Source organism: Taeniopygia guttata, chromosome 2 (assembly GCF_048771995.1).
Source record: "Taeniopygia guttata chromosome 2, bTaeGut7.mat, whole genome shotgun sequence".
In the NCBI taxonomy this organism is placed as follows: Eukaryota; Metazoa; Chordata; class Aves; order Passeriformes; family Estrildidae; genus Taeniopygia; species Taeniopygia guttata.
This window is the reverse complement of record NC_133026.1, coordinates 147,489,704-147,509,507: the sequence shown is the minus strand read 5'-3', so window position 1 is coordinate 147,509,507 and position 19,804 is coordinate 147,489,704. Positions and strand designations below refer to the sequence as shown.

Sequence of the window (19,804 nt, the reverse complement as noted above, 5' to 3'; positions counted from 1 at the left end):
GGTCCAGAGCCATGGCAGGGACTGGAAAGATGGCAGAGTGTTCTCTGGGGCTGTGAAATGGTGTGTGAAATACAGAACAGGTTTGGTGTGAGGCTGATTGTTGACCTAGAGAACGATGCATTAAGCAGCTGAAGGATCTCAGTATTCATAATTCAGCAATGCATTGCTGTTGTGGCAGCATGAGGGGCTCAAAGCTCTTGCAACTGCAGAAGTGAAAGATCTGCTGCTGAATAATACTTTAAAATACAATTGGGAGTTTGATCATCAAAAATCACCTTTACTGCAAAATAATTTGCCTTCTGACATTGCCACATCTATGCAGAAGAATAAATCAGAAAATCATTTAGTCAAATGGGAGTTGTTAAAATTTATTAGAACATTAAAATCAGTAAATATATAATTGGGACTTTTCTCAGTCATTGGGCACAAAAGTTAACTCTTCTCCTTTGTTCCATGTGTTCTTGAATATCCAGGTTTTGATGGGGCAAAGGAGAATGTTTGTGGAAGTTGAAAGAATTTATGTCCTGCTAAGGGATTTTTTTCTTATTTTTAAGCTGTAGCTGTGCAGGTCACAGGGGTGCAGCTGCTCAGAGTCCCTGAGCTTTGCCATCACCCCCTGGCATGTGGGATCTGCAGTTTAGGATCAGGTTCTTGGAGATGCCAGGGCAGCCCCACTGCCCTCACAGCCTTGTTTGTGTGGAGGCCAAGTTAATAATCACATTCTTGTGATATTTGACGAGCATTTTCAGCTTTTCTGTGCAGCAGCTCCTGGGCTGTGGGTTGTGTGCTGTCCATGTGTGGGGTGTCCTGGGGGGAGCTCAGTGTCCTGGTGGAGATTTGGGAATGGAGTTGTTGCTGTGACATGGAGCCTGTGGATGCTGGAAGGAGGGGCCTTTTCAGCCAGACGAGAGGAGATGGATTTTGTGTCTGCTAATTTAACTTTTTGCTTATATTACTAGTGAAAAAAGTCTTGTTACTTGGACTCCTGTGCATTTTTGTGCTTCTGACTCTTTTAAAATGCTCAGTATTCAACTGCCTTTGGAGGCTGATCTGAAGACACACTGAGAGGATGTGTTCTAGATGTTCCAGGAGAAGGTGTCCTTGCCCATGGCAGGGGGCTGGAACAACATGAAGGTTCCTTCCAGCCCAAACCATTCTATGGTTTAAGGTGCATGTTTTGAGTAATAAATTGCTGTAAGTGCAAACAGCATTAAAGACTCCTGTGATAAAACAGTCTTTGGTTATTTCCAAAGAGTTTGGGCACTTCCCTGGCTAGAAATGAACATGAAATGATGGCAAATTGTGAGCATCAGTGTAATAGAAATGTAGTTTGTTATATGCTTTATATGGATATTTAACAAGGATAGCTATGTGATTTAGCTGAAGAATATGATGAGAATCATGACTTTACCTGTCTAGTGATGTTTCAGACATACATCAAATAAGACTTCAATCAGAAAAAAATTCCTTTATTGTAATCAGGAAATAAACTGGAGATGAGTCAGTGGTAGGTTTCATCTTGAAATTTGTCACAAATTCCTGGAAAAACATGAGGAGACCACTTGTGTCTGTTTCAGTTCTTCACATTTAACAGGGGGTTAAATGTTTCCCTGTCTGATCTGATTTTCTATTTTTAATCTGCACGATCTTTGGGCAGTGACTGTCTCTGGCTGTGCCTCACTCAGTCTAGAGAAGACTGAATGAAAATCCCAAATGTAAGCCTTTCTGACAGACTGGCAGCACAACTGGACTATTTTTAATGACAGAAGATCAATATTAGTGTGTTTTTGCAGGTTCCTTCTGCCCTGCTGGTTTTTGGGGTCATTTAGTAGGACTGTGAATTGGAATTATTCTTTAGTATTCTTACAGGAGGAAGGAATCTCAAGTAGCTTTAAAACAAGAAAAGGATGTATTTGTCTCCTGAAATTAACCCTGAAAGAACATGCAGTCAGTTTAGTGGCACTGTGTTTAGTTACACCTACATTTCTCTAAATGAAAAAATGTTATTTTTATCTTGTGTGTGACCATTTTATCCCTTGAGTTATCATCTCATTGTGACCTCATCCAGTCTCATAGGAAAGTCAAGTAAATCCTGTTTTCAAGTGCCAGATTTTGTGCACAAGAAGCACACTGCAATTTTGCTGAGCTTGTGTCTTCAGATCAGTGTTAACTTTGGCTCCACATCCACTGTTCCTTTGTCTTTCCCTGTAGTCAACGTTGTCCTTGAAGAATAAATAAAACATACTTGGATTTGCTGGGGAGATAAGTGGGGTTTTCCTGTGCAGGACCAGAAGTAGGACTTAGTGGTTTTTGTGAGCCCTTTCCAACTTAGGATATTCTGTGAGAAAAATAGCTGGTTTATGTGTCCAAAAAAAAAAAAAGGGTCAAAATTGTTGTCGTTTTATTTTTGCTTTTAAAACCCAACCAAGCCCCAGGTTCCTGTATTGTGCTGAAAACACATGAAATATAAATTTGTTTGTTGCTTGTATGGGAAGAAAAGGGCATCTGGATGGCTTTGTTGGCTGGCTGTATCCACATGGAGTGTTTAGAGTGCTCCAGTAATTGGCCCCATTTGCTTGGAGAGGGAGCCAAGTACATTTAAGCCATCCTGGGGCAGGAAGCGGGAATTAATGTGCAGCGTTTCTCATCCTGTGGTTGGAATTTTGCTGTTGGGAAGCAAGCTGCTTTTTTTTTTTTTTTTTTCCTTCTCTTCAGAAAAAAACTCAACTTTTGTTGCCTTTGAGAAAACTAAAATGCAGGTTTTCCAGTGTTGTTGTCAGGGCAGTGGTACTTCAGATATTTATCAGAGCATTCTGACTTGGGTGCTGGAGGAGCGGCCAGGGGTGCAGGGACTGCAGTGAAATGACATCTGGATTTGTCAGGGTGCATTTTTAACAGGATTTTTCTGTCTTCACATTGCCTCTAAGCCAAGGGCACATCGCTGGGTAAGCAGAGCACAGAGTGAACTGTTGGATTTTTGTTTCAGAAACCCGACATGAGGCACTCCAGAGGCAGCATTGACCGCGAGGACGGAGGTCTCCAGGGCCCTGTAAGTGTGGGGGGATCTTTTCCTCCCCCAGCTCTTCCTCCAGTTTCCTGGTAGAACATGCTGTACACTGGCTTGGGGGCGGGAGATGATTTAAAGGCTTTGCTAAACCTTTCCATGTTGTTACATGGTGGTACAGCTTTCCAAAAGTCTCAGCTTCTGTGGGAACTGCAGCCACAGCAAAGTGGTTCATGCAGCAGTTTGGGGGTTTTTGGGTTTGTTGGTTGTTTTTTGTTTTTTTCCACTTGAAGTTGTTCTTGAAACAAATATTAAAATGTTTCCACAAATGTGTTACAATAATTTCCCAGTGCTCGTGTGCTGTAGAACTGTGCCTTTTATGTAAAAATTGGGATTTTTTTCTGCAAGTTCTGTCAACAGGAAGCAGGATTAAAGTAACTTTTGCAGTTGTTTAAATATCTGAAGAGTTTTCTCAGAAGGAATGTAAATGTTGCTGTTGTATTACCCAGAAATCTGTTTGGGGTAAATGATCCACTATGAAACAATTGGAATAAACCCCACAGCCATTTCTTTATTCCCAGACAGCAGCTGCAGCTTGGGTGTTCTAAAACCATCTCTTCAATTGTTTAATTGCCATTGGAATATCTGGATCATACTGTTGGATTGTTGGGGACTGTTAATGACACAAATCTGGTGCTTCATCCACTGTTTCTCCCCAGGAAAGTAGTGGATATTTGAGATCCACCCTCCTGTTTCGTTTGGGATGCGACTGTAAACGCCTGCTTTGGCTTCAGCATTTCTTCACTTCTTAAGAATTTAGGGATTCTTCCTGTATTTGCAGCCAAGACAGTCATGAATGAGTGTATCAATGACACACAGCAGCACAGTCTCTGGAGAAATTAATGTCTGGAAGCTCCTAAAATTTTTTTTTCTGTTAAGTTGGAGAAGATTCTTTGTTACAAGTTAGACTTTGGCTGTTGTTGCATTTTTAGTAAGAGCAAGAAAAGTGTTGCTGCATTTTGTGCTGCTCATGAAGATGCTTTGAGATGCCCAGGAGATTTTCAGGTCATGTCACAGGCTGCAGATCCAAACTGTCCAGGGAAAGTCCTGTTGCCCAGATGAGATGGTCCAATACCACACCCCATTTGAAAGTGTGAAGAAAACATTTCATTGCCATGGACAAAATGGGTTTTGAAAGAGACTCTAATTCATGGTAACTACATTTCTAGTCACAGAAATTGATCTTGCAGTTCTCAGTAGATTCAGAACATAACTCTGACTTCATTTACAGTGGGAAATGCTTAAGGCTGCTGTGAGTCAATTTGAGTTTCTGACTGAGAGGATGATAAACTGGGCAGTGATACAAATGAGAAGTTACCACCCACATTTTGGCAGTTCCTGTCTGATCACATTCTTTTGACCTGTACTTTAAATACACAATTTTATGGAAGTAAAAATGCAAGAATTGTTTTAGTGGGATATCATTCTTCTGCCTCTCTCCTTCTTTTCCCCTGGAGTTACCAGATTTGAAATATTTAGGTTAACAGCACAAATTAAAGGTAATGATATGGCTGAATGTCTCCTGTGTCCCTGTTTGTGAGGTGACCAACCTTACAGAGCAACAGTTCAATGTAATTTCTGGTTCTCCTGTTGTTGTTGACATTTTTAAAAAGCCCTTCTTGTGGTGCTGTCCAGCTGAAACTGCAGTCAAGCTTTGTCAGCACAAATTCTCTCCCTGCAGTGGCAAACAGCATCTCTGTAGGGATGCCACCTGTCCCTGTTTCCAAAGTCTGTACACTTCCTTGGTCCACCTAAGTTCTGGAAGATCCCTGCCCTGCCAGGCCCTTTTCTGCCCTGCTTGCTTGATTTCCAGCATTCTGGAATCATCTGCCTGTCTGCCTCTGGGCTCTTTAAAGATTGCTCTTAAAAATCACCTGACGTCCATGGACTCCAGCTCTTTCAAAAGCAGATTCCCTGGGAACCTCACTATTTCCTGGAAAGCACCCAAAGTCCACTCTCTCCAGAGCCAAGATTTTGCTGGAATTTTTTCTCCTACCTCCAACAATTTGAAGCTCAACTTTGTGGTGGCCATGACTGAGGCAACCACTGCTCAGCACTTGGCCCATGAGTCCCTCTCTGTTTACAAACAATTCCAGGAATCACCTTTCCCAGCTTCCTTACTACCTGCACCAAGAAATTACTTACACAGGAATTTCCTAGACCTCTTTTTTTTTTTGTTCTTACCTGCTGTATGATATTCCCAGTTGAATTTTGGGAAGTTAAAATTACCTCTAAGGACCAGGGCAGGTGATACAGAGATATTCTTTAATACTGTGCTGACACTTGGGCTGCTCACAGCAGTGATGAGGTTGGTGTGAAGGATGGAAGAATGCAGTTACCAGGGAAAGTCACTTCAGTCTGTTACTAAATTCTTCCAAGTAGATGAGCAAATGGGCCTTGACTAAGAGCTTTGCAACAAAACCAAAAGGCAAACCAGCTGTGAAGTGTGTTCCCATTACAGAACCATTCAGCAGGAAGTTCTGGAGTCTCTTTGTTGTGTTGCCATTTCTCCTTCACCACCATGACCTCTATAGTTGGATCTGTGGACACAGACTGAAAATACCTGTGACTGTCTCACCACTTTTGAGTAATAAGGAAAGATAAACTGTAATGTGGAGGCCAGGGGTACTGTGAGCAGTACAAAATACATGGAAATTCTCTTATTGCTCTGTAAGTAATAGACCTGTAGTGAGGGACTGATGATGGTGAATTGGGATGTATTTTCAGCTGGTGGGAAATGTGCTGAGAGCTAGCTGCTCTTGGTGTTTGAGATTGAGATAGTGCTGATGAAAGCTGCAAGCACTGCAATAACTACTTTATATGTTTATTTTATTTTATAGGCTGGTAACCAGCACATATATCAGCCTGTGGGAAAACCAGGTAAGCAGTAAATGCAGATACTGACATTTTAAGTATTTGAGTACAAGTCTTGCAGCAGCAGTAGTCAATAAAAGTTCGTGGCAGTATTTCCATGCAGAGTGGATTCAGTTCCAGGTACTACACGTGGATGTTTGTGTGCTGTGTGTTCAGGTTCTCCATGCAGGCCCCAGACATGCAGTCAGCAAGGCCAAGGAAGTGTTTAGATCAACAAGGAAATTTCTAGAGGAAACTGAGTCAGAATGGGAATTCACCCAGGGTCGAATTCAGACATGTAAAACAGCAGTAGACACCTAAAAATGGGTTTCTTGGTCTCAAAAGTGAATCACACAATTTGCTGCTGGGAAGAAATCCAGTTTCCCAGATACACACAGCATGTTGGCACTCAGCTGTGATACCAAGGGTGACATCCTCTCAGGGCTGGGGTAGCTGTGCCCAGAGCAGTAACAGTTACCCCACGAAAGGAGTTTCAAATATTTAATAAAACAATGCTGCTCTCATCAAATGCAGCTCCCACAAACGGTGCATTTACTGCAGGACACCTAAAGATGTCCCATCTCTGGCAGAGCAGAGCACATGCAGCCTGTGCAGTGCAGAGCAGAAGGGTGCCAGGCACATCTGCCACGTTGTGCTCTAAAACCAGAAATGTTTTTGTCGGGCAGATCACGCAGCTCCGCCAAAGAAGCCTCCGCGCCCCGGAGCCCCCGGGCACCTGGGCAGCCTCGCCAGCCTCAACAGCCCCGTGGACAGCTACAACGAGGGTGTGAAGGTAGGAGGGACATCCCCAGCAAATGGAACATTACCAGGGCCATGTGAAATAGCCCCAGAAAATCAAACACGACTGCTCTGAGGTAGTTTGGTGTTCCTGAAGTAGAGACCGTGGAAAGCAAAGGGGACCAAACTTCATGGGTAAATAATGTCATGGGGCAAACACGCCCTGGCAGCTCTCCAGGGGAGTGGGGAGGGAACTCTGGTTCTCCCTGGCTGTGATTTAGTGTGTTCCTCAGCTAGAGCCTGCCCAGATGAGCTTATTTCTAGTTTGAAATGATGAGGTGCCAAATGGACCCAGCTCCCTGTTCAGAAGGGAAATGGACTGTTTGACCTGGGAGTGAGATACTTCCTGATGTGTTGTTTCATTTCCCATAAATAGCAATAAAGCCACAACTGAAACTGGACAGTGGTTTTGTAGCAGAGGTGCTGCTGCAGGGTCTGCCCCTGTTGCAGTTTGTGTCCACAGAATTGTTCCTAAGGATGTCAGGCACTCCCAAAATTATCCCTTTGTATGCTGTTCCCTGCCTGTGGGACTGCCTCCTTTCTAATCTCCAGGAACAGCCTTGCCAGGCCTGTACTAAAGAACAGGAATCCATGGTGTAGTGGCCACAGCAGCTGGGATGAGTGACCCTTATTTTAGGTGATTTAAGGAAATACAAAAAAAGCCCAGTTCACCTGAACATGAAATTCAGAACCTGCCATCAGAGCAGTATGTTCAGCACAATTTGATCCCAGACACTGCCAGCCTGTCTTACTCCTGCTCATGTTCTGGGATTATTGGAATGTTTAAGAATCAGTGTAAATAGCCAGCAGTGGTGAATTTGAGCAGGATTATTTATTATAAACTTATGCCAGTGCTTTACGAGCTGCCAAGCCTCAGAAAACTTCAAAAAGCAGTAACAGATGTGTTACTAAACTTGGCTTCTCCAGAATTTCCTTTCTAAATGCTGATGCTGGAACATGAAAAAATGTTTTTGAAATACATCCTTTTGACAACAAACAAACCTGAGCAGTCAGAGACATCAGGAGTGACAAGTGAACAGGATTTGTGTACTAAATAGCTCTTTGAGTAGGAAAGAAGGGCTGATTTATTTTTTTTTCCCTGTCAAAATTTTCTTGGAATTGGATTGTTTTATGCCCCTCGAAGAAAACAGTCCATTACTTTTTGGCATAGCTTTGTTAATGATTGCAGTCCTAAACTGAAGATGCTTCTAGGGTTCATTTCAGACTCCCTTTTCAGAGAGAACTCAGATGAAGAGATTGGAATTGCCTGCCCTCAGGAGCCTTCAGGGCAGGCTCCAGAGAGCTCCAGGGTGAGGCAGAGTCAGCCAGTTCCACAAAGGAACTCGAAATGCTGCAGAGTAGTGGTGTTGATATTTGGGATAAACAAAGAGAAACCAAGGGCTGAGAAACACAATGTCCATAGCCTTGAAAGGTTCAGGTCTGGAGTTTTAAGGGTTGGGAATCATCTGGAATGAGTTCTTGATAGTTCCTGACCGTGGCTCTGATGAGTTCTTGTGAACAAGTTCTGCAGAGTTAAGTGACTGTCTATTTCCCATCATGACTTAACCTAAACAGAAAGTTTCAGAAAGATGAATACAGAATTTTCTTAAATGCTCGAGTCCTGGACTGTTTGTGCAGGGGACCAGCAGTGTTCCCAGGACAGGTTTCCCAGGCCCTCTGCTCCACTCACTACTCTGCTGCTCGCCAGACTGGCTTGCTCCTGTCCAGCTTTGCATGATCTCCTGCCCGTGTGTTTAGTCAGGAGGAAGCATGGGGTGCATGGCAAACCCTTCCACTGCCCACAGGGGTGCACAGCAGCCGTTCTGTCACACAGGACCCAGAGCTAACACGAGTGGCTGCCGGTTCTGGTGAGGACGCGTTTTCGTTGCAGGCTTTTTAACTGGTCTCTGATTGCTACACATGTTTTGGGTTTGTTTGGTTTTATTTTTTTTCCTGCTGAGTTTTATTAATACTGTTTTTCTTTTTTTCCCTTATTTTGGTAAATTTCTTTAACCTCCCCCCACATTCTGCTCAACCATAGCCATGGAGGGTAAGCAGTGCGTGAGCGTGTGTGTATGTGCCCTATTCCAAAATGTCTTTGCATGTGACTTTGCCAAATGACTGTTTTAACTTCTTGATTGCTTAAACTGATTTGAATCACAGCCTTCCCCTGCTGATTGAGGCAATTACAGTGTTCTTTTTCCTAAGGTATTTTCTGATCAATGCACTAGATTGAATCTCTGTAATAGCTGTTGGTATCCACTTAATGAAGTACTACAAAACGGAATCACCGTGTACTGAATCCTGCACTCCTACCTTAGAGAAAGTCTCATTAAAGCATTCCATAGTTGCTTCAGGACAGTGGATCAGGGGCTTGCAGTGAAACATTTCTGGAGCTAGGACCAGTCCTGAGAGCCAGCAGTTACCCAGCGTAGAGAGCTGAAGCACCATGAACCATCTCAGATCCAGGAGGAAATCAGGAATTTTTAAACTTTCTGTTCACACTGAGTTGTTGCTTTGGCATCCCATAGTAGGGAATAGCTGCAGGAAACTGGGATGCTTGGTAGTTTACAGTTCTGAGATACTGAGGACCTTAAAAAGGATGTTTGCAAAGTTTCTTTCATTTCAGACCTGGGATTATTTCAGTCTGTCTTGGATTTAACTCCAGACATATCTGACTTGTTGGAAGTTTTACTTGAGTAAAGACCACATGAGTTGCAGGTTTTTTTCTGATCTCTTGGAAATCAACTGTCTAAAAACATTCCATTTTTCCCACCTGTACTGGTGACACCATGATCTCAAGGATGATGTCGTTCCAGTTCTCTCTTTAATATATCAGTATGTTACCGTGTGTTCTGACATTTTGGAGCACAAAAGTCCTTCTGGACTGAGGGACCTGTTGCCCTCAGAGTGAAACTTGAACCACTGAGACGTGTTAAGTACTCAGTACTCTCATGTCTGAAAGTATTCTCTTCTCTGTTGAGAATGTTACACTGGAAGCTCTTCAGGGAAACCCTGGTAAAAGTTGTCCAGTGTCCTTTCAGAGATCAGGTTCAGTCAGAATTACTAAAAGAAGGTTCCTCCATGCCCGGAGCCAGCTCAGGGCAGCAGCGGGGCCGGGCGGGGGCCGTGGGAGCTCGGGGAGCCCGGAGCCTTTCCCGGCTGGGAAGTGGCCGAGCCCCATCTGCCGGGGACGGGAGGCCCAGCAGCCCCTCTGTGCTTGCAGATCCAGCCGCAGGAGATCAGCCCTCCTCCCACGGCCAACCTGGACCGCTCCAATGACAAAGTCTACGAGAACGTCACTGGGCTGGTGAAGGCGGTGATAGAAATGTCCAGCAAAATCCAGCCGGCCCCGCCCGAGGAGTATGTGCCCATGGTGAAGGTATGAAGGAAGGGGTGTATTTCTTCCCTGAATGAGGTCTTCACATGGTGTAGGAGGAATTTTCTGGAAAGCTGGAGGTAGAAAAGCTGTTTGTGTTCATGGTTCAGAGGCTGGAACTTTGGATTCCATGCCCAGTATTGTGGACAGCAGTGCTTCATGCCCAGCTTGCCTGTGCTTGTCCAGGGTCCTGAGTAGTGTGCTGTCTTCTCCACATTTTCACTTTCTATGAGGAAAAACTTGTTATTAAGCCTTTGGCATCTTCTTTTAATGGTGATAAACACAATTGCAGGTGGGATTTTGAAGTGCCTTAGGCATGTTCCAACTCTCTCTATCCAGATGAACAATTAAATGTATCCACTGCCTTTTGTGCTCCTAAAATTCTCTCATCCATTTCTTCTAAGTATTTGAAGTTTATTTCTTTAATCTTTCTTTCTTAGGATGTTGGTTTGGCACTAAGAACTTTACTGGCAACAGTAGATGAGACCCTCCCAGTGCTCCCTGCAAGCACCCACAGAGAGGTATGTGGAGCTCTGCTTACTGCTGCTCAGCCACTGCCTTCCCAGTCAGCCTCAGCCCACTGGGACAGGTTTTGGTGCTCCCTTCTTGGCCCATGCATACCTTTTGGTTCCCTGAGCAGTCTGAACTCCTGGGTTATAATTTTGCATTAAAAGAATTTAATTAAAATTGCTGCACGAACCTAGGCTTGGTATTAGTAAGGATTCTTCAACTGGATATAGGTGTCACCCATAGGAGGGTGACATAACCCCCAGTATTCCACAGCAGGGAATCAGCTGAGGGTTAATTCTTAGTGCAGATGTCACCTGTCATCTGCTTGCACACAAAGTCATTGAACAGGTAATTGAGCAGAGCTTGGTACAGCTGGAAGGTTGTCTGCAGTTTTAGATGAGGAGTGACTGAGAGCTTTCAATGAAGTTCAATTTTCCTCCAAAACCTTGAATGAGTGGTACTGAGAAAGCCAGGGAATGGTTCTGGCAGTGCCATCTCAGTTTCATGCTGTCTTAGCTGTGGGCTTAAGTAACCTCTATCTGCTTTCTTGTTGCATTTCTTAGAGCTGCTTCTATGCTTTAGAACTGCTTCAGTAGTAAAAAGAGTAAAGCTAACAAGAACCTGAAAACCCATTACAAGCTGTTAATGCCAAGTTGTGGTTTGAAATCCACTACTTGGGTCTTGGTGCTGTTTAACAGTGGGTGGCTCAGCAGGTGCCAAATTCCATCTGCTGCTCCATGTGGTGCCCTCAGAAACAGGCCAGCTGCAGTCAGGAATCAGGCAGGGGCTGTGGCTCTGGGGCATTGCTGTGAGTGCAGCGTTTCAAACCCCCCAGGGCTGACGGGGTTTGTCTCTCTCGTTGCAGATTGAGATGGCACAGAAGCTGCTGAACTCGGACCTGGCCGAGCTCATCAACAAGATGAAGCTGGCCCAGCAGTACGTCATGACCAGCCTGCAGCAGGAGTACAAGAAGCAAATGCTGACGGCTGCTCACGCCCTGGCTGTGGATGCCAAAAACCTGCTGGATGTTATCGATCAAGCCAGACTGAAAATCAGCCAGTCCAGACCACACTAAGCACTGAGGGAAGAATGTCATCAGCCTCAGAATTCTGCTTGTGACAGGATGTTCCTTCACCTTCCACCAGCAGTGAGGATTAACCCAGCGCAGTCCTGGCCTTCCAGCGCCTCTGGCTTCAGCAGACCTGACCGAGCCCTGGGGTTCTCTCACTGCAGTTTAACCGAGTCTCTCTGGTGGAGCCGAGCTGGGCTGGCATTCAAAGGTGGCATTATCAGCAGATGAGGTTTGTACAGGAGCCCTCGGGCACTCAGAGCTGGGGCACAGGGCAGCTCACTCCATTGCATGGGACACGCTTCGCACTGAGCTGCCACCGGGTCTTGGAGCCAAAACTGTTGAACAGCAGATGGGAGAAAGATATTGTGAAGTGAAGAATTCGGGGAAACCTCAGGGCTGAGAATTCTTGCCCACAGTATATGAACTATCCAGACTGGAATTTTTTTTATTAGAACACTTACGTCGCAATATGCTAATCACGATTTACAGAGAAAGAATAAAAAGCTATATTTTCAAGACTTCAGTCATTTCAAGACAAACTAAAGCCCTCTTCATCTTCCTGCCTTTTACTTTTACGTGACTGTGTGAAGCATTTGTTTGGAACTAGCTGTAGGACACAACTGAACACTCGTCTTTTTCACCAGGATAACGTGCCAGTTCTTTTGTAGCAATGTTGTTTTCCTTGGAAGTGAAAATGCTGCTTTGTACCAGAGCAATTCAGAGCTGCATTTAGAAGAGATCTGTAACCATTCATGTCCCCCATTTTTATATAATTTATAAAGACAGATTAAAGCCATGATGACTATTTTAAACCCAGTGTAGTTAACTAACCCATCCTTTTGTCTATCTTGCCTGGGAGGAGTTACAGTAGAGCAGTGTAATTAGATTTTCCTTGGTTTTCCAGTTATGCCATCTGTTCTGTTAAAATAAAAACCACACTCCCTTTTTGCTGTTGAGGGATATAAATTATTCTCAGGAAGAATATAATTAACTGTACAGTTACTTTGACCTATTAAAAAGGTGTTACCAGTGAAACTCTGACTCTTTATTTCATGTGTGTGCACTGCAAAAGAATTCTTCTCTGAGTACCTCTGTCTTCTTAAATATAAATGAGTTGATAATACAAATACCTAACATCCTGTCATAAAGTTGTTACATAAATGTAAATGGTGGGACAGTGCAGAGTCCATCAGTGTTTGGTCCAGATGTGGAACAATTCCCCTCCACAACTTTGTGACACCCCTCTCACACACCTGGAGTTCTGTAATACATCAAATACTTTGGAATACCCACTTGGAACACAGTCCTTACCTTGTTCAACTGTTCTGGAGAAGTCCTTTCAAAGGTTATTTATAAAATCCATGCCTTTTAAGTAGCCCCTTTCCAGTGCAGGTTCATCACCTCCCACAAGCACCCTTTACAGCAGTTTTCTGGCCAGGAAAATCCATTCTGTACCTTACACAACCTCAGCCTTTACCTAAGAACTGCAGCCTTTTTCCCCACCATGAAAAGCTTTCGGCTTTGGTGTGCCACAGATGCCCCTGCACGGGTGCCATGGGAGCTGCAGCACTGCTGCTGTAACCAGGGGTGTCACAGCACCAGAGGCTGCAGCAGAACAGGATCCCATCCTGCAGCTCCAGGCTGTCACCACCACATCCTCTGCTCATTGGGATTTCATTCCTCCCTCTGTTCAGAGACTGTGGGTTCCTTTTAGAGTTTGTGGAACACCAAAAAGCTGAGAGGGGAAGTTGTAAAGCCCCAGCTGAGCACTCATGACAGCAGTTTAAGGAGGTGCAAGTAACTTGGTCATTTTCCACCCTCCACAAACATCCACCTGAGAGACATGAGTACAAGCACATGTTCTTTATTACAGGCTGGTACAAAACTAATTAGTCAAAAAGACCAAAGCCCATGTCATCATCAGATTCCTCTGATTCTTCCTTCTTCTCCTCTTCTTTCTTCTCCTCAGCTGGAAACGAAATGAGACAGGATTTATCTTTCAATTTATCAGCTCACAGAAGTCACTTGTCACAACAGGTGTCACATGCAATGACTAACATCAAGCATGAAGACCTGAGCAGTCCTAACAACCTAAGCCAGCAGCCAGAATAGTGGATATAAAATAAAATAGTGTTTGTACTATTAGGAAAAGTACTTTTGTGACTTCAGAGTTCATTTCTATCAAAACTGAAAAACTTTAGGAGAGGAGATGCTGATGCTCTGTATGATCCTGATGACATTTAGGAAAAGCAATTTCATTCTGAGGGAACACTAATCCTGTACACTGACTTCATGTGCAACGCCAGCCTTTCTCAAGGGGAGGGCGTGCTTTGCTCAAGAACACTCACTCACACACTGCATGGCACAAACCACATGCAAGCAGCTCCTGCAGCCGGTGCTTGCAAAGCGGCGGCTGCCCCATCCCTGCAAGCGTGGGATGGGCCTCTGAACAGCCGAGTCTAGAGGACGGTGTCCCTGCCCAGGGCAGGAGGTTGGAAGAGATGGCCTTTAAGACCCTCCCAGCTCACTCCACGGATCCCCGTTCCCAGGGCTCGGCCGGACGCGGCCGCCACTTACCGGGGGCGGCTCCGCCGGCGGGCGCGGCACCGCCCGCGGGAGCAGCGGCAGCCGGAGCCCCTCCGCCGCCCGCTCCCACGTTACAGATCAGGCTCCCGATGTCAATGTTCGCCAGCGCCTGCGGAGAACGACACGCGGCAGCGAAGCCCGGTTACCACGGGCGGGAGGTGCGGTGCGGAGCCCACACGCCATCTCTGCCCGGCCCGCGGCCCCTCTCGCCCACCTTGGCGAAAAGCCCCGGCCAGAAAGGCTCCACGTTCACTCCGGCTGCCTTGATGAGCGCGTTGATCTTGTCCTCCTGCAAGGAGAGAGCGGCGCTCAGAGCCCGCCCGGCGCGGCGCGGCCCCTCAGGCGGCCATGCCGCGCGGCCGCCGCCATCTTGTGCGGCCGTACTCACCGTCACGGTGACCTCGTCGTCGTGCAGGATGAGGGCGGAGTAGATGCAGGCGAGCTCGGAGACGGAGGCCATGGCGGGGCGCGGTGCTGGTCGCCGGGTGGTTCGGCCTTAGCTTCGTTCGAAGGACTCAGCACCTTGGGCCGCCGCGGAGCGAAAGGGGCCGACTTCAGCGGCGCGGATTTATAATGGCGGTGTGCGTTGCGTCATCGGTGACGTCACCCCGCGATCCCCGCGCATGGGCGGTGCCCGCGCGCGCTCCCTCCTTCCCCTGTCCCGTCCCTCACCGGGAGTGATCCGCCCCGAACACCGGGAACGGGCTGGGCACCGGGGCCGCCGCCCCCCAGCACTGCCAGCACCGCCCGTGCCCCCAAGTGCCACATCCCCACGGCTTTTGTGTCCCTGCAGGGGTGCGGACTCCGCCACTGCCCTGGCTGAGGCCGTTTTCCCAGGATCCAAACCAAACCTCCCTGGCACAGCTTGAAGGACGCAAGCCCTCCTCCTCCATTAACTATTTCAGGTGTCACTGCCTCGCTAAAACACTCCATTTGCTGAGTGTAATGAGACGGGAAGAAAAGGTGCAGAAGTAGTCCTTGGTACAGAACTGTGCGGCCTGATTTTCTCCACCCAACATGAGCGGGAACTGCTTTGCTGTGCAGTGACCGAGCACGGAACAGATTGTCCAGGGAGGGTGTGGGGTCTCCCTCCCTGGAGATATCCCAGCACTGTGCTCTGGGATGGCCCTGCTGGAGCACGGAGGTGGCACCAGGTGACCCCCCTGTGGTCCCTTCCAACCTCATCGTTCACTGGTTCTGGGATTCTGGGATTCTGGTGAACCTGAGCAAATTCCAGAGTTCTGCTCCAAAGGCATCATCGGATTGTGAAAAATGAATGTTCTCTGGGTTTTCTTTTTTGTCTTCTTGACAGATGTGCATTTGATGAGCCTCACCTCAGTGGCTGGGCAGATCATGGAACAGATTTCCTGGAAGCTGTGCTAGGGCAGTCCTGGAGGACAGGGACATGATCTGGGACAGCCACGGCTCCATCAAGGTCAAGTCCTGCTTGATCAGCCAAGGGACCTTTTATGATGGAGTGACCACATGGAGTGGACAAGGGAAGGGCTATGGATGTCACCTCTCTGGACTTCTTAAAGCCTTTAACACAGTCCCACACAACATTCTTCTGTCTAATTGGAGAGGGATGAATTTTATGGATGGACTGTTTGGTGGATAAGGAATTGGCTAGATGGTCACATCTACAGTGCAGTGATTGACTCAATGTCCAGATGAAGATCAGATGTGTCCCTCAGGTCTGTTTGGCACCATTATGATTTAAAGTCTTCATCAAAGACATGAACAGGGAGATCAGGTGCACCCTCATAAAATTTGCAGATAACTCCAAGCTGAGTGGTGTGGCTGACATGCCTGAGGGATGGGATTCCATCCAGGCTGGATGGGGCTCTGAACAGCCTGATCTAGGTGAAGATATTCCTGTGCACTGCAGTGGGGCTGGGCTATCTGACCTTTGAAGGTCCCTTTCAACCCAAACCAAATAAGTCAAACTAGTTAAGCTTAAAGAAAATTATTCAAAAAATTGCAAAAAGCTTGAAATTTTAGAACCCTAAAATGACAACTTTCTGTTACCAGCAAAGTGTATCCAGCCTGCTTTTGTAGTGCTCCTTTATAGAAATCTCAGGATTTATTAGACAATTACAAGTGAAAACTGAGAGGGATGTTACCTCTTGACTTTACCTCCATCCCTTCCTAAGGATCACAAACAACTGAGAATTTCACTGAACAAAGATCTAACACTCCTCACTGCTGGAGATGATAAATGTACAGTGATGCAGTGCATAATTTGTGGGTGCTTATACCTATTAGTGGGGCCAACAGCTCTGAATTTAAGCATTTACTTAAACTTCCTATTCAAGGCACAAGACAATTGTCTACATGTTTATACCTAACTCAAAGCAGCAAATAAATGCACTTTTCCAGTGGGATTAAATATCCAGGAACCTCTGTCATTGCTGGGTGCTTGAGGATGGGATTTTGTGTGAGCCTCACTCCAGGCCTGCCAAGGTCTCCTGTGCAAAAGCCCTCAGAGCTGTCCCAGTGGTCCGTGAGATGATGATCTGACTGGGAAGTAGCAACAGAGAAATAAGATCCTTTTTAATCAAATAAGCTTGCAAATTTTGCTGGCCTGGGAGATGAGTACTGGAAGTGTGCAGGCAGTCAACAAAATTATATGTTTAATAGACATGGTTTTGTAACAGTTCTGCTACAACAGTCCTTAAGCTAAAAATTATTAGAAATGCTGATGGGTTGTTAAAAAGTAAAATATGAAAACCTAAAATTTAAATGTGGCATTCACATAAGCTTAGGTTTTGGTTGGCAAAGATGTTAATTAAATGAGATTTGCCTGCATCCTTGCTTCATGGCTGTCTTGCTGCATCTATTGAGTGACACTGATAAAGCTGCTCTGTAGGAGCCCAGAATAAAGTTCTGGTGAAAACAAATCACTGTGTAAAAGAAAGCAAAAAAACAAAAGAAACCCCAGTTTTGCTGCTTCCTAAAGCTTTTGAAAGCCTAGGTATGTGATCAGGACTGCTGGTTAATAAAGCTTAATTAATAAAGCTGGATAATAAAGCAGACCAAGGGTCTAGAAATTTGCAGTGGTGTGTGCTTTTCACCTCTGATCCTGTAACTGTCTGTACTTTTACTGTCTAACACATCACCATGCATTTGGAGCAGAAATCTGTTCTGGATAAATCTACAGCAAATAGATGGAGGCTTTAAAAAAACCCAGGAAACCCCCTTACATTCTTCTGTGTATTCCAGGGTGGTGAGTTATTTCCAGGCTGTGAGGTTTAGGATGATGCTACAGCTGTCTACTAGCAAGCTGGTGCAGGATCACACAGGGCTGTCTTCAGGGTAAACAAAACAAGTAACTTGGCTGTGAAACTTCCATGAGGTGGATATTTGACACTTGGGGGATGGATGATGAGGAGCAGTGGCAGAGATCTGGCTGGATGTGCCTGTGCATTGCCAAGGAAGATGACAACATCAGCAAGCTCTGTCATTATCATACAGAAAGCAGTCAGCCCTTAGCACCTCACCCTGAATTAGCTGTGTGAACACCACAGAGCTGATGCTGAGAGTTAGAACATGACCAAGGCCACTGGTGGTCATCAAAGTGGTCAGACTCCAGAGGTCTTACCAAGGAGACTTGAAGTTGATTGTTCCTTTCTCTGTTCTTGTCCTTGCTACACTATTTTGTTGCTGCTTATAACCTTCCTGAGGTGATTCTTCTCTCCTTAAGCTGCCTCTCTCCAGCTCTAAGGCTGCAGTTTCTCAGTGACCAAAGGCAAAGCGTGGCCAGCAGGACCAGGGCAGTGATTGTCCCCCTGTACTCAGCACTGGGGAGGCCACACCTCGAGTCCTGTGCTCAGATTCGGGTTCTTTACTACAAGAAGGACATTGGAGCCTGTCTGAAGAAAAGGAACAGAGCTGGGGAGGGCAGGAGCTGCCCGACAGGAGGCTGAAGGTCGGGCTTGGTGTCTTCTGCCAGGTAATGATGGGATGAGAGGAAATGACCTCAAGTTGTGCTCAGGGAAGTTTAAATTCACTATTAAGAAAAATTTCTGCATGGAAAAGATGGTCAAGCATTGGAACAAGCTGCCCAGTGAAGAGATTGAGCCTTGGAGGTATTTAAAAGACATGTAGATGTGGCACTTAGGGACATGCTTTTTTCCTGGTGAACAGTCTCAGGTACAGTATTTACTTCTTTTATCTTCTTTCTGGAAAGTCCTTTTTGTTCCTAGTTGGATTTTTTTTTTTTGGTTGGGGTGGTTTTCTTTTGTTGTTTTTGTTTGTTTGTTTGTTTGTTTTTTCCATTGTAACAAGGTCATGACAATGAAGAACAAAACTGGTACTTCTTGAACTGTAACAACCAGTGAGTGCAACACATCCCCAATAGGTGGTGCTGCATCTTTTCCATCAAGTTGAATTGTTGCATTGTTGGCCCTCATCACCTGGAAAAATTGTCTTTTTGAGTGAACTGAAGTTAGTAATCTAATGATAATTAGTTGTTTTGTTTTGGGTTTTTTAAATATAAATTATTATTGCAATTCATTTGACAAAATAAATGCAGTTTTGTAGCTTGGTAGTTGGGAGAGTTATCTAATTATAGAAAGACAAAAATCATGTTTTGGTCCCTCCACCATGGATTAATTGTGGTTAAATATCTAATTGTTAAAATAACAAACAGTTCCTGAGCAGGGGGCCAGAACCCTCCAAGTCTTTAGTGCATAGAGCCATGGACTTCTTCACTTTGGCTCTGATTTTAAATTCTTATGTAAAGCAGAATGCAGAATATGTGCCAGGTCCAATGCATGTACTGCAGGATAACATCTTAAAAGTTAGGCTAGTTGAGAGATGACAAATAAAAGCTTAAATCCCTTCCAAGTCAAGAATAAAATTCAGCTCTGAGTGAAAATTTTTGCTACTGTATTATTGTAAGCGATGACTGTCAGACATTTATAAACTCTGGGGTTTTAAAATTAATTCAATTTAAAATGGGAATGGTTGTTACTTAGGGTATGTTTTCTCATAAAAAGAAAAGCTGTATCATTTGTCACTGGCCTATTTGTGTATAAAATATTTTCCCTAGATTGCTGCCACTGCTATAAATGATTTTTAAAATGCTGCTCCTAAATACCATCTTGGCTTCCAGAATTATTAGAACATACTTTTTCCCAAAATTAATAATTTCTACTGTGACAGATATCAGTTCTGGGAAATGTCATCTTGAAATTCAGCAGTTAAGAAAGGTATTGTGCCCAACAGTTACTCTTTTTTTTTTTCTTTTGAAAAACCTAATTTTAAGTGTTTAAGCAGCTGTTCTTACACTACCATATAATTGCTAATACAGCATATAAAGACCATGCTAAAAAAAATGCTGTTATGGAGCTTTCAAACCTCTCTTTCAGAACAAACCTTTTAAGAACTGAAGCCTTTTTTGGGTGAAATGGCCCAGTAAGACATAATTAGGTTTCACTGTGCTCCAAAACAGCAGTTGTCAGTGACAGAAAGCATTGGAAATAAATCAAGTGACATGGCCCAAAATATAGCATCAAAAAATTAGATGTTGATACAGAAA

The 19,804-nt window shown here is 45.0% G+C and overlaps 2 protein-coding genes across 17 annotated transcripts in view; one reads left to right on the top strand and one right to left on the bottom strand.

The window, feature by feature from the left end:
* The window catches only part of PTK2 (protein tyrosine kinase 2), a 188,618-nt gene extending 175,907 nt beyond the window's left edge, over positions 1-12,711 (top strand). For all 16 annotated transcript variants that reach the window (XM_072925052.1, XM_072925051.1, XM_072925050.1 and 13 more), the window contains 6 exons: positions 2,987-3,049; positions 5,905-5,944; positions 6,604-6,710; positions 9,942-10,097; positions 10,535-10,615; positions 11,470-12,711. In XM_072925052.1, the coding sequence (XP_072781153.1) occupies positions 2,987-3,049; positions 5,905-5,944; positions 6,604-6,710; positions 9,942-10,097; positions 10,535-10,615; positions 11,470-11,679 (657 nt within the window). In that variant the 3' untranslated portion in view covers positions 11,680-12,711. The remainder of the gene's footprint in view (positions 1-2,986; positions 3,050-5,904; positions 5,945-6,603; positions 6,711-9,941; positions 10,098-10,534; positions 10,616-11,469) is intronic.
* An 813-nt stretch (positions 12,712-13,524) lies between these two features.
* RPLP1 (ribosomal protein lateral stalk subunit P1) lies at positions 13,525-14,811 on the bottom strand. Its single transcript, NM_001245121.1, is given in 4 exon segments — positions 13,525-13,645; positions 14,254-14,371; positions 14,477-14,551; positions 14,651-14,811. Coding segments are annotated over 4 exon segments (345 nt in total). The 5' UTR covers positions 14,723-14,811; the 3' UTR covers positions 13,525-13,565.
* Positions 14,812-19,804: the final 4,993 nt, after the last annotated feature.